The sequence below is a fragment of the Myotis nattereri genome (genome assembly GCF_964212035.1).
Source record: "Myotis nattereri genome assembly, chromosome: 8".
NCBI lineage: Eukaryota > Metazoa > Chordata > Mammalia > Chiroptera > Vespertilionidae > Myotis > Myotis nattereri.
The window spans coordinates 32,577,533-32,591,588 of record NC_138083.1 but is presented as its reverse complement, the minus strand read 5'-3'; the positions used below and the strand labels follow the sequence as shown (position 1 = coordinate 32,591,588).

The 14,056-nt window shown below is 56.4% G+C and overlaps 1 protein-coding gene across 2 annotated transcripts; it reads right to left on the bottom strand.

Moving 5' to 3' along the window:
• Window positions 1-7,406: 7,406 nt before the first annotated feature.
• TMEM74B (transmembrane protein 74B) lies at window positions 7,407-12,532 on the bottom strand. 2 transcript variants are annotated; one of them, XM_081097533.1, is made up of 2 exons: window positions 12,312-12,532; window positions 7,407-8,385 (listed from the first exon to the last, which is right to left on the bottom strand). In XM_081097533.1, the coding sequence occupies exon 2, from the start codon at window positions 8,342-8,344 to the stop codon at window positions 7,646-7,648; it is 699 nt and encodes a 232-aa protein (XP_080953659.1). In that variant the 5' UTR covers window positions 8,345-8,385; window positions 12,312-12,532; the 3' UTR covers window positions 7,407-7,645. The 2 variants fall into 2 exon arrangements, with proteins under 2 accessions (XP_080953659.1, XP_080953660.1); XM_081097534.1 differs by lacking the exon at window positions 12,312-12,532 and adding an exon at window positions 12,071-12,082 and having other exon boundaries at window positions 7,413-8,385.
• Between the last annotated feature and the right edge of the window lie 1,524 nt (window positions 12,533-14,056).

Genomic DNA, 14,056 nt, shown 5'->3' with positions numbered 1-14,056 from the left:
TCCCTTCACTGCCCTTCATCAACACTTGGAGCCCAGGAGTGCCAGCGTCCTTTACCTCCCTCCAAGGCCTCAGAACACTGGGAGGGGATGCAGGACTTCCCTCTTCCTCCCTGACTGTCAATACCACCATCCCTTTAGGCTAGCATGGCTGCTCCCATGGGCCTCCCACATCAGAAATTCTGCAGGTAGAAACAGACCTCATCTCCACAATCGCCCTTATGCTCCAGAAGACGCCTTTCAAGCCCTCAAGAACAGCTTCCTTGTATTTTTCATCTATTTGGTGCTATACCTCCAAAACCAGCACAGAGCTGACACTCAGATCTTTGTTGGAAGAATGGATTCTCTTGGGTGAGCAGTACTCGAGTGGTCCGCAGGCCGTGCAGTTCAGCAGCCTCCAGCTGGGAGGCAGAGGCTACTCCACTTCCTGAGAGAACTCCCATCTCTGTGAGTGATTCAGTAAGCCCTGGGCAGGGGGCGGGGGATGCCTGGGCCCAGTAGGTAACATCTCATTGGACACTCCCTTGTCCTCAGACTTGGCCTGTCACAATTCTCCAGCAGTAGGATAATCCTTTTCTCCATCCTTTTACCTACACAAAGGTCCAGATGTCCAGCTGCTTTTTAAAAAATCATGAACCCTGGCAACCCTAAACTCACCCATCATAGTGCAACAGCCAGCCAGCCCTGACACAGGCGCCCCTTCTCATCCTGCCACTGCTGCCTACAGCCACTTGCTTCATTCGTGAATGTCACCTAAGGCATTTGCACTTGGGCCCCTGCTTTCATTTTTTACGGGGGAGGCTGGAGACTCTCAGGATGAGAGTCAGATGCTGTCGGTGAGTCAGCAATGATAATTCACCTGTGGGTATTTAACCCCTAGGAGTGGCTTCAGTAAAAGGAGATGTGGACACAGAGAGAGGAATCAAAAAGAGAAGGGTAGGGAGAGATTGGAGGAAGAGAACTGGGAGAGAGAGAGAGGGATGGCCTTTCCTGAATGCCCTTGACCCTACCTCAGTATTGGCCCAGATGCCCCACCACCCTACTCCCCTGGCCAGCTTTCCTCATTAACCTTCCCCCAGGTCTAGAAGAGCAGCAGCTGCCACCTCTGCCTTGGCAGCTCCGATGCTGAGAAGGGACAGGCTGCCGAGATGGAGTCCTGGGTTTTGAGGTCAGCCCTTCAATGCATTTGGCTTCCAAAGATTCTCCCTGCCACACACATCTGCAAGCAACCATAATGGTGACTGAGCCTCAGCACATACCAGGCCCTGTGCTATGTGCTGTATCAGCATGAACGTGAGTCCTCATAACAACCCTATGAGTTGCGGACTGGTCGCCCCCATTCTGTAGATGATGAAATGCAAACTCCCATGATGATGCCCCTGCCTTACCGCATGCCTCATCTCACTCCAGCACAGAACCTGCAGGCCTCCCTCCCAGCTTGCTTCTCCCCGTACATACCGGGCTGTTTTATGCCCCTCAGCCTCTGTTTATGCTGTTCCTCTGCCTGGAATACCTTTCCTGCCCCCCACATCCAATACTGCCTCACTGTTTTAAGATCCCTATTAGATATCATCCCTTCCACAAAAGCCTTTTCTGACCCCAACTCAATCCGACAATCCTGTACTTCCTCTGTACCCCACCACACACACACACACACACACACACACACACACACACAGCCTCCTGGGCACTGTCCTGTTTCCCTAGATGGTCTGTGACCAACTCGAGGGCAGGTGCCATTTGCCCCAGTGCCTTGCCCAGGGAAGAATGCAGATTAGGTGTGAATGAATGGACAAGCGAACGGGAATAGCTAACATTATTGAGGGGTTGTGAGGTGCCAGGCACTGTGCTAAGTGCTTCGCAGGTATCGACTCATTTCCTGCTCACCCCGTCTTGTGAGGAAGGCACTGTTACTCGCACCCCCATTTCACAGGTGAGAAAACAGAGGCTCGAGTGCATTGAGCAGCCACCAAGCATCCAGGGAGTCAGCTCCAGAGCCAGGGCCTTTGGGCTTTTATGAGATGGATGATCCCCAGTGGACCCCTCCATAAGGGGCCTGCTCCCAGTCACTCAGAAAGCTCAGAAGTGCCTGGCCTCCTAGGAGGAGGGAGGCAGTAATCTTGCCATCAAGCTGCCCTGGGCCCTCCCATCTGCTCATTAACAACCCGGCCCAGGAAGAAGAATGAGTGAGGAAGAGGGTGTTCAGACCAAAGACAAGAAGATACAGCATGTCCAGGGATGCTACTCTCTCTAGCCAGGCTCTGGTCACTGGGGCCCCGGGTGTTCTCAAAGGAGGGGAGTTGGAAGCTTGGGGAGCCTCTTGACTAAATCCTGTCTGACTCCACTACTCTATCCCTGAAGATGCCCAACATTGACCAGTAAATGCTAACATACCTCCACTGACAAGGAGCTCCCTACCACTCCAACCCAGGCAGGTCTCAGCAAGCTTCTCCTTCCCGTAGCTGAAGTTTACCTCCGCGTGGACATCCAGGGAAGCCCATTCTCTCCCAGGGAAACCAGCAGACTCAGCTGGAGGCATCTCCTTGACTTCATCGGTACCACCGACACCCCATTCCCTCCCAAACAGAACCTACAGACAGAAACCCTCCTCCTGTGGCCTCTCAGTGACGCTCCCTTCCCCCCACCCTCCTCCTCGTGCCCCTCCAAAGCTCTCCAGGCGCAGGGTAACGTGCCCGTAGCTTTGAAGAGTCCTCTGCTTGGTTCCCCATTTCCCTCAGTTCCCGGAGAAGGCAGAGTGGGGAGGTTCCCAATTTTATTCGGAGGTAGAATGATTTGCCCAAAGGCCTGCAGGGAAGGGATGACCTGCAGGACCCTGCTCACCTGGTTCCCTGCCCAGAACCACACCGAATCCCAGGTAGAAAATGCTCCCTGGACATCTCCCTGCTTCCTCCCGTCAGGGAGCAGGAAGGACACAGAGAGAGCAGCTTAGCATGGAGAGGGGAGGGAAACTGTTGCTGTGGGTTAGCATCCTGGGAGCTGCAAGCCTGTGGCTTCCGGAGAAAGAGAAAACGTTATCAATAACCCAGAGGCTGCCTGTCTGGGAGCTGCTTCAGGAGCATGTGTCCTTGGCTTCTGAGCTAGGTCACACCAGAGAAGCTGTGTGTGCACGAGTGTGTGTGTGTTCATGCACAAGGTGTGTGCATGTGAGTGCGTATACATGCACAGGCATGTGCTCCTGCAGGTGTGCATGTATGTGTATGTGTAGGTGCATACATGGAAGGAAGAGGACATTTTAAAGAGAATACCCATAATTTGATTAACAAAATAAACTGATGAATGGAGTGGATCCAGAGATTTGGAAACATGAAACAGAGTGTGGAATCTCGGAGGGAAGGCGGGGGTGGGACAGGGAGATTGATGAGTAGGAGATGATCAACCAAAGACCTTGTATGCATATATGCATAACCTATGGACACAGACTATAGGGTGGTGAAGGCCTGGGGTGGGGGTGTGAGACGGGCTGGAGGGGGTTAGTGGGGGGAAAGGGAGGCCATATGTAATACTTTCAACAATAAAGATTTTTTAAAAAGAAACTTAAAAATAAATAAATAAAATAAAATCCCTAAGAAGATGATGCTTATTGCCAAGGAAGGGAGCGGTAATGGTGGGCTCTCCGGCAGCAGCATTTTCAGCTGGGCGACGCAGAGGATGCCTGAGATGGGCAGATGCAATGGTGGATATTGGAGCTCCAAAGGTCCCGGCCTGGGCACTCCCTTGAGTGAGGAGAATCAGGCTGGTGGATCTCAGGCTCCTAAACACCTGGCAAATGTCCCCAAGATGAGCTGGAACCTGGCTGTCTCCTGACAAGGCTGGGGAGAGGGGTCTTCTGCCATCAGGGAGACCCTCACCTCTCCCATATAAAGTGGGAGACAAGGAGGCGAGCCTGGCTTTCCTGGAATAAGCCAGAGGCAAGGGATGGGGAGATAAGGTCAGGGAGGCCCAGGGGCCATATTGCTTGGTGTTTTATAGGCCACTCGAGGCCTAGTGCATGAAATTCATGCATGAGTGTGGTCTCTAGGCCTGGCCGGTGATCGAAGCGGGAGCGTCTGGTGCGGAAGGGCAGGTACCCGGTGACCTCTGGGCCCTTGGCAACACCTGGGTCCCTGACCCCTGTACACGCCCCTCTGCCTGAGTCACGGTGCCCGAGTTCCCACACAAGGGGGCGATGAGCGTGGCCAGACTCCGCGGGCTGGGGTGCAGCGTGGGCCTCTGGGCCGCCCAGTAGCACCACACAGAAGCTGGATGGACAGAGCGCTCTCTCCCAGCCAACCTCGCAGACCAGCTCCTGCACTAACCCACGGGGAACCCGACTGACCGGCCCCTATGGTCCTGGCCGCTATGGCAGGTCCCAGTGGCTATGGCCCAGCTCACCCAGAAGAGGCCACGGTGGGGGGAGCGGGGGTGCAGGGGCGGGCTCCTCATGGGCACCAGCACCACGGGGGGGGGGGGGTGAGGGGGGGCTTCCCCGGAGCCAAACCCTGGCATCCTGGGGGAGGGTAGTAGGGGGAGTGAGAATGAGCTCGGGGGACACCCTGCATTCTCACCACACCTCCATCCCCATCACCCCCAGGAAGCTGGCAAGAGGTCACAGCACGTTGCCATGGTGGTCAGCACACATCATAGCGAGCAGCTGAACTCCTGGTCTCCTCCCAGTAGAACTCCCGGTCAAATGACCGCCCAAGGGGACAATCTGCATACTAGGCTTTTATTATATAGGCTTGTGAGGGACCTAAAACGTAGGCAATTTAGGGAGTCATCCTTTTAAAAATCAAAATTATAAATAAAAACTTGACTCGGGACCTTGGAGCCTATGCAAGTGAGGGGCCTACACGGTAAAACCTCCTTTGGACAGGGCAACAACTTCTGCTTTTGCCTGGAGTGAGAGGGAGCCATCGGAGGGCTCTGAGCTGAGGAGTGACCTGCCCCAAGTAACCTTTTCACAGGATTCATCTGGCTGCAGACTGGAGGCTGAATGGGGAGCAGAGGGGGTGCAGCAGAGGGTCAGATTCTGAAGACAGAACAAAGATCTGCCGATGGGTAGAATGAGGCGTGAGAGAAAAAAGGCAGACAGTTGACCCTGAGGTTTGAGGCCTAATCCTGTTGTCTCCACTGCGGCAGGGAGGAGAGCGAGCACTGACCGGACCTCATTCCATGCAGGTCTGTAGCTCTCATCTCTTACCACCTCCCTGAGCCCGAGCTTTCATTCTTCTCACCTCACAGATAAAGAAGGCAATATACTTGGAGGTGGAGTGTAACTTGCCTAATGTCACACAGCCAGTAAAGAGCAGAGCCTGGGTTCAAACCCAGTTTTCCCAACTCCCAAGTCGCTATCTGTTCTAATGCACCAGGAGAAGCAAGACGTGCGCCCCAGTAGCATGTCTGGTGGGAGAGGCCGTTCCTGGAGGGGAGCCCCCCGTTCCAGTGGCCACCCGGTCCTGTGGAACCACTCCACACTTACCCCCCAAAATCCTGCAAAGAAAGTTCTCGGCACCCTCCCTGCTGACTCCTCCCTAACCTCATTCCCATCCACTGCTGGGAGAGTTCAGCTGCAGCCCTAGAGAAATGTTTTTGGCGTCTCTCAGGTTTTCCTAATTCGCTGACAAGGTAATGACTGCCTCAATCCATTACATTTTCTAAAGGAATTTCTGCATTAGGATGCAAAGCAGGCTTCTCTGGCTTAGAGAAAACCTGAGATTCCTGGGATTTCATCTTCTGATTTAGCTCCTAAATACAATTCATTGCATTTAAATTATAGGAACTGATGATCCCAGGTGTCTACTCCACGGGTCTAGTCTCCAAATGGGCCCCCCACCATCCCAGGAATCCATATGGCCTGGGTTTGTGTTTTTATTATCATAATGAATTTGAAGGGCCTTGGCTCATCATTTGGGATGCTCAGTTCTACTGTCATTTCCCTAGAATGGCTCGTGCCACTTTCTGCAGCCACTCCTCACGGGGAGCCCAGGGGAAACGGGCACCGTGGTGGAAGCCCTGGCTTGTGACCCTCTCCCCATCTTGCAGCCTTGTTCTTTTCGCACCACATCCCTTCATCACCAGGAGCAGCACCTGGAAGGCCAAGCTGAACAGCCCTTGTGCCCTCCAGCCCTCCCCTAGCCCTCTGCTTCTGGCAAAACCTGCCGGCAGGAGCAGATACTTGATCTCCCATGGAAGCTGTGATGTTACACTGCCCCATGTGCCACTCACCAGACTGGAGGCTCAGGTTACAGCTCTAATCAGGGCTGCTCTAGCCTACAGACCCCATGCCCACCCCACCTGCCCACCCCCAAGGGACAGTCAGATCCAAGGCCCACATGGCCAGTGGAGATGGAGTGAAACAGGATCTGCACGGAGTCAGGGGGCTCACTGAAATGACCCCTTCCCGCCCATGGCCTAGAAAGCATGGACTCTCAAAGCCTTCCCAGGCCATTCAGACTGGACAGAGACTCCCCCAGTCCTCAAACACCTGTATCTCCTTGCCCCCTAGAACTCACTTCTTTTCCTTGTCAGTAGTTTAAAAAGAGTTGGACAGAGCCTGGGATCACTCCACAAGAGCAATGAACAAACCATGATCAATGTGGCCGGAGTTTCCAGGCCACCCAAATGTGCCTGATTCCTCCCCAGATATTTTGGGGCTGCACTTTACTGCTGAGAAGGGCTGGGGGGGAGGGAGAGATTACAAATTCAGCACTAAAAAAAAATTTTTTTTTCTGCTATCAGAATAAAGCCAGGCCCACGAGAAATACTGTGGAGAAGGGGGAGGTAATGCAGGGCCACCTCATGTCCACAGAAACACAGCAAAGCCCTCACCCTCTCTTGCATAAAAGACCCCTCTTGTTCAGGGAGTTGGTGAAAACTGTGCACTTGACTTTGTGAAATGTGTGCTAAGATCTAGTCACTGTAGGAAATTCAATCCCAAGACCAAAACCAGGATGTAGCGAATTTTGGACTTAACCTGGCATCACCGGGAGACTTAGGGAATTCTAGCAGGGCGGTGAGAGCTCCTGGAATGGCCCAGAAAACGGCACAGAGAATGGTCAGTACCTGAAGGAATGGCCAGAGGCAGGTAATGGGCACTCATCCTAGGGCAGAACTGGAGGCGCCCAAGGGATCGTCCAGTCCAACCCTCACTTTACAGTCAGGGGGACAGAGGCCTGGAGAGGGGAGGGTCACCCCAGTGCTGACTTCTCCCCTCATTGTGAAGCCACCTCCCACCTTAGATGGTCAGGGCTAAAAGGGGTCCCTCCAAAGTCACCCAGCGCCCACACTTTGCTGATGAGGACTGTATACAGAGATTCTGGAATTTCCCAAGGCATGAGGAACAGGATGGGCAGCCTTTCAAACTGCTCTCAATTGTCAGAAATGCCAAGAAACCTCATCCTCCAAGGGCAGCAGTTTCTGAACTTCTGTATTTTTAGCAGCAGAAGCCATCTCCGAACAAAACTTATACAAAACCTCAAGCTACAAAACAGATCAGGGGGCCACCCTCTGCAGGGGAGCCTGAGCCCACCCCTGGCCTCCCCTTCCAGCACCCAAGACTCCTGCCCCAGGCCCCTGTGTGGAGCTCAGTCTAAAACCCAAGGCCTTGGGGGGCTTGTAGCCTTGGGTTTCAGATCAGGGGAGCTCCTAATTAAGACCCCTGGAGGGTGCGGCTGGTCTCTGAGACCTGGACAACTTCGTTTTCCACCAGGCCCTGGCCCCCATCCCCACTGAGCTGTCTCATGCGCAGGTTAATGGAGCCATAGGTCTTCCTGGAGCCCCTGTAGGGGACGAAGGTCGGCCGGCGGTAGAGCTCGCCCTTGCACAGGGAGATCATCAGCAGCACGGACAAGAGCATGCCGCCCACTGTGAGCAGCCCCAGGCCCGCGATAATGCACTTGTCCAGGTGGGAGCCCAGGCGGGCGTAGTACATCTCTAGTCGTTCCATCTCCCGCGCTGTCACCGAGTCCGGGTTGACATGGGCCTCACGGGGAATGGCATACGCTGTCACCACCAGGAGGATCCCACTCACCAGGAAAACCAGAGCAGAAGCAAAGCCATAATCCACCGGGCGGCTCACGGGCTCCAGGCCTGGCCCTTCTTCTGAATGCAGGGACAGGTCATCCCGCTGGGATCGGGGCCTTGAGGGTACACCCCCGGGAGGGCTGGGGGAGCTGCCGAGTCTGATGTCCCCAGGGTTCTGGAAATGGGTCTCATGCTCCTCCGAGGAGAAGCAGGCGTTCTCCACACCCTGCCTGGATGGGGCCAGGAGGCCTAGAGGAGCTGGTCTCCTTGGGGCCTGGGGACCACTGCTCAGTGTCTTCAGTTCCAGACCAGGGGGAGATGCCATTGGGAAGGAGGGGCCCAGCTCATCCCTTGGCCCCTTGGCAGCTGGAAGAGAAAACAGAAAGTCAGTAAAATTTAGCAAACCTAGACCAAGATCCTGCTGGTGTTGGATGGCACACTGGACCCCAAGCGATGTGCAGATGAGCCAGGCACAGTTCCCACCAGGGGCAGCCTGCCAGAGAGAGGGGAGGTGGGATTGAGACAAAGACAATCCGTGCCAGGATCCTGCTCCACCACTGGCTGGCATGTGGCCCTGGGCAATTCATTTATCCTTTCTGGGCCTCGGTTTCCCCATCTATTAAATGACAGTACTACTACCCCTCCCTTATTTAATGGGGCTGATGTAGGGATTGAGATAATCCATATAAAGTTCTCATGACAGTAAGTGCTTGTAAGGATCAGCGCCGGGCTATTTTATGGTGGAGGGAACTCAGACACAGTGGCTATCAGGTGTAAATCCCAGCTTCACCACTTGGGCTTGGGCAGGCAATGTGGCCTCTCCACCCTCAATTTTCTTATTGGTTAAATGGGAATAAGCAAAGTGCCTCCTTCACAGGGTCAACTTGTGGGTTTCATAAAATAATGCATGTAAGGCCCAGCCAGTTCAATTAACGGACACCATTGTGATGAAGTGAGGATGACGAGGAGCAGGGGAGGGATAGAGGTGATGACGGTGATGTGGGAACAAAGCAGAGAAAGTCAGAAAAGATTCTGGGAGTGGGTGGCATTTGAGCCAGATCTGAGAGGATGAGTGGGGATAGGGGGATGGGGTACCTCACAGGTCAGCTGGGAATCCACTCTCAAAGGACTCTACAGGTCAGGCCAAGGAGTCAGGGAGGTGAGGTGTGGGGACAGGGAGGACTGCCTAGGTTTCAGAAAGCTCTTTCTGGCTGCTGTGCGGAGGCCAGGGGTCCAGGGTGGACTCTGATGTGGTCAGGGGAGGCACGGGTGGGGATGAGAGGAAGGCGCATACTTGAGAGCCACGCTGAAGCCAAAGCCAAATGCCTTCATGTAAGTAGAAGCTGGGGGTTGGAGGGGGCTGGCTGAGGACTGCAGATGGGGAGACAGAGGGGGAGGGGGAGGGGGAGGGGGTGGGGAGGGGGAAAGGGAGCACGCTGCTCAAAGAGGAGGTGTCACACCCAAAACCAGAACACACTCCCACAGTCAGACAGGTAGGCAGCACAGGTGCATTCCTGCCCAAGGATACCAATTTATGGCTCATGGGCCAATGTTGGCTCACAGAAGTTTCAGGGGTGTTTTTTGTTTGTTTCTGGTCTGTCCATTTGTTTTTGGTGAAGTATTTGCCAGTATATAAAAAGCAAAATATTTTACATTTTAAGCTTTGGGTTCCTGGCTTCTCTTATAAAATGAATAATCTCAACACCCTAGGCACCCATGTCCTCACAACACCTCAGCTGAAATTGATGGAGGCCTCCTGTTAGCAGATTCAGTGCTGCCCCTCCCAGGTCCCACCAAAGCCCCCTTCCCCACCTGGCATGTAAAATTCCCGGTCCCACAGCAGAACTACTCAGTTCCCCACACACCCGATGTCCTGGGAGTACATACCCAGGGCCCCAGGCACACAGACCCAAGTCCCCACACTGTACAGAGACCCTCCAGTTGCAGAGTGGCTCACACACTCTGGTGTGTCTACATACACCCATACACATGATTCTAGATGTTTCTGTGCACTCTCATGCCTGAATTTATTTTCCAGTGCATTGTTGTTCCGTGTGTGTGTGTGTGTGTGTGTGTGTGTGTGTGTGTGCGAGAGAGAGAGAGAGAGAGAGAGAGAGAGAGAGAGAGAGAGAGAGATGGGGCGGGGGAGGGGGGATATGAGTTAGTTAATGAAGTGAAAACTGAATGAAATGAATGAGTGAATAAATGAAACTCAAAGAGCCTCAGTGCAGGAAGACACGTTTTTCTATCTTTCTGATCTTTTTTCCAACATGGACTTGCATTGGACACCTCTGAGCTCACACAGAGCCTTTCATCTGAGTACAAAGCCTGTTTCCACTTACAACCCAATTCTATCACCACATTCTTCTTTCCTGAGTTCCAATTTAGTAAGTGTTTACTGAGCACCTCCACGCCCTGTTGGGCCCTACAGTGGGCACTTCCCTCCGGAGTATCTGATCTAACCCTCACCAGCCCCGAGCGCAGGAATTACTCTCTCCACTTGACAAAACGTGGCCAAGGTCCCATGGCGTGCGTGTGGGCACCTGAAGGCAAGCACAGCTTCTTGTTACCACCTGCAAACCTGCAAACCCACACACTCCTGCACCAGCGGCATCATTCTACCCGCCCTCGCTCTCGACTGACTTTCTCCCACTACTTATCAGCCACTATGAGCAGCTTGAGGGCAGGGAGGGATATGTGTGGATTCCGTCTGGATCCCCAGCCCCCTGCCCAGGGCTTAGAACACAGGCAGCCCCCAGGAGTGGCTTGGCAAGCTGCCCAGGGAGACCATCTCTCCCACACAAGGATAAGGGAGGCCAACTCAAGGCCAGGCCCAGCCGACTGCTCCCACTCCCGGTAAACCGAGAGGAGAGATAGATTGTTTGGCTTTTCTACTCTTTGCACCAAACGCATTTTCCTGAGTGCCCTGCACAAACAGGGACTGGTGATGACAGCTGCTGCCCAGTGGATGCCCAGATGTGCCCCCCACCCCCAGTTTTCAGCACTCTCCAGAGAACTCAGCTCCTGGAGTGGCCTGGGACCCACCTTCCCAGCTTGGCACACGGATGCCTCCGTGTCCCAGAGAAAATCCAGGGCACCCAAATTCTGGCAGCAGGGCTTTCACCAGCAGGAGCCCGAAACTTTTTCCTCGGGATGCCAGAGTTAGGAAGAGGGCAGAGAAAAGGGGGACTCGCTCTCACAACAGGTTCAGAGATGCCCACGTGCCCAATCAATAACCCAAAACATAAGGAGAAATGGACAAACTGACAAAGATGCTGGAGTCCACTGCTCACATGGCAACTGTCCAACGACACTCCAATTTCACCTGCAGTCCCACAAGACCTGAGAGGCACCCCCCAGTCCTACAGTCACACCCCAGGGGCCGTTTCCACCCGCAGCACCCACAGACATGAGCCACACGGTGTGACCCACAGATTCAGGGGTCACACAGGCAATCACACCCAAAAGGGATTAGGCTGGACACACACACACACACACACATACACACACACAGTTAACTACCCCCAGGACTGCCAAGGTCTACGCCAGACCCACCCGGGGCCCAGCACCACCACCAACCCGCGCGCACTAACACGCGGAAAGACAGACGTAGAGCCGGCGTGGATGAAGCTTCACAAACCCCAGTCGACAGATACACGCTCGAGTTGTACACAAAGACTTGGGGCGCGCACAGACGCACACGCAGGTCCACGCTGTTACACCCAAAGTTCCGCGCAGGAAGCGCCAACACCCGGCTGCCCGCCGCACCGGCGCACCGCCTGCCCGCAGCTCACACCCCCTGCTCCTGCCCTTGACCACTAACGCGGCCGGGCCGGGCCGGGCCGGGACAGACGGAACCGGGCCGAGCGGCGCCGGTAGCAGGACTGCCTGGCGGCCCAAGGAGACCAGGTCCGCGAGGACCGGCGTGCGCCCGGGTCCCCTCGCCGCGTGTCCTTCGGCCGGGCCGCGAGGTCAGGCAAGCTCTCCTCGCCGCCCTCCCCGCCTCGGGCCTCCGCCTCCCGCCGCCCCGCAGTCGTCCCCGCGGGCGTACCTGTGCCGGGCCTCCTTCCCTGCCTCCCCACGCGGGCGGCTCTGCGCCCCGCGGCCGCGGACGAAGGCGAGGGCGCGTCCTCCCCGGCGCCCACCCACCTCCCGGCAGCCGGCGCCCGCCCGCCGGAGTCGCCGCTGCGGCGCAGCCCGGAGGCGCGGGCCCGGCCGCCACCCTGTGCCTCCCGCGGCTCCCGCCCCCTTCCCGGCCCGGCGCGGAGCCGCTGCTGCCGAGGCGCCCGTACCTGCTCGCGCCGCGCGGGGCTGCACGGCGGCGGCGGCCGCTGGGGGCTCCGGGGAGGAGGGACACGAGAAGGGGAGGGAGCCGGGGATCGCCGAACGCAGCGGATCGAGCTCCGCCCGCGGCCGGCGAGGGCGCCCGGAGAGTTAGCGTGGGGAGGGACGGGGAGGCCGGGAACAGACGGGGGTGAGGAGCGGGGGACATGGCGCCATCCTCCTCCCCTCCCCTTAGGGCTTATCTGCCGAGTGGGGGGACCGAAGCTCCAGGGCGCAGGGGCGGGGCCTGGGAGGGGGGGCTGCTGAAGGAGACCCCTCCCCCGCCGCTTGCCAGTCTCCACCGCTGGGGCGCCCCGACTGCGCGATCTCAGACGCCGCCTCCCCGCCCCAGCCCTCCCCTCTCTGCCCGGCACACGGCCCCCAGGTAGGACCTGGTCCTTAGGTCCCGACGGTCTTCACTGACTCGTGCGGCTCCGCGGCTCGAGGGCGCCACCTGAAGGCTGGAAGAGAGCCATTGAGACACCCCCACCCTCCCCACCACCAACCACCTTCCCCGGCTCTTCTTTCTCAGTGGGACAGTGGGGTGCACGGCCCCAGCGAGGTGCTCTCTTGGTCCCCGGGAGCCCAGCGCGGTGGGTGTGAGTGGACAGGTGGTGAGTAGGGGTGACTTTCACGGCTTTTTTCCTTTACAGGGTCTCGATTAAGGTAGATCAAGTGAGGTGCCCAGAGCACAAGAGTTAAAGAGATGCTCCTCGTTTTGGGCGCCCAGGCCACGTCCAAAGAGAAGTTTGGTCTGAAGGTCATGGGCTCCTGGGACGACTCGGTGGCCGCCAGCGTGGCCTCAGGTAAGCGCTCTTGTCTGTGAGCCTCAGGGTTCGCCCTGCTGATGGGATCCTGAAAGCGCAGGCTGCCGGGGCTCTGAGGGGTCAGCAGAGTCCGCCATCCGGAAAGGTAAGTAGGGGAGGAGCCCTGCCCTGGCTCCTCGAGCCACCTTATTGGAGAGCCTGCCCCGCCCTGCCCCGCCCTGCCCCGCCCTGCCCTGCCCTGCCCCGCCCTGCCCTGAGCCAACGGCCTGTGCGGTTCTCAGCAGCCAGGAGGGTCCTCAGCAGCCGGGGGAGCCAAGGTCACCCCGGAAGCCAGATGTCTGGGCCTTTGAGGAGGGAGCCCGAGGCCGGGCCTCCAGGGTTGGGAAGGCTTCGGTCTCTGCGTGCCTTCCAAAGGGCTGGCTTGTCAGGGACTTCGAGGGGAAGCCAGCCGCAACACCTCGCTCCAGAGCGAACCCCAGCGCTGCCGCTCACAGCTGTGTGGCCTTGTGCCAAAGGCTCCCCTCGCAGAGCTCAGTTTCCTCATCTGCCAAGTGGACGTCGTAAGGGTTTTGGGGATTAGATGAGATACTCCCTATAAACCACGTACATTTTCCTCCCCCACTCACGCACAGCCCCACCTGAGCCATTGCCTTCGCTGTCCCTTCTGCCTGGGACACTTCTTCCTGAGGTCCCCAGACTCACTCTCTCACTCCTTCCCGTCCTTGCTCAAGTGTCACCTTCTCAGAGACTTCTTCCCAGACCATCCTTTGTTTTTTGTTTTGTTTTTAAATATGTTTTTATTTAGTTTAGAGAGAGAAGAAGGGAGAGGGAGAGAGAAACATCAATGAGAGAGAATCATTGATCTGCTGCCTTCTGCACACCCCCTACTGGGGATTAAGCCTACAACCTGGGCATGTGCCCTGACCAGGAATCCAACCAGTAACCTC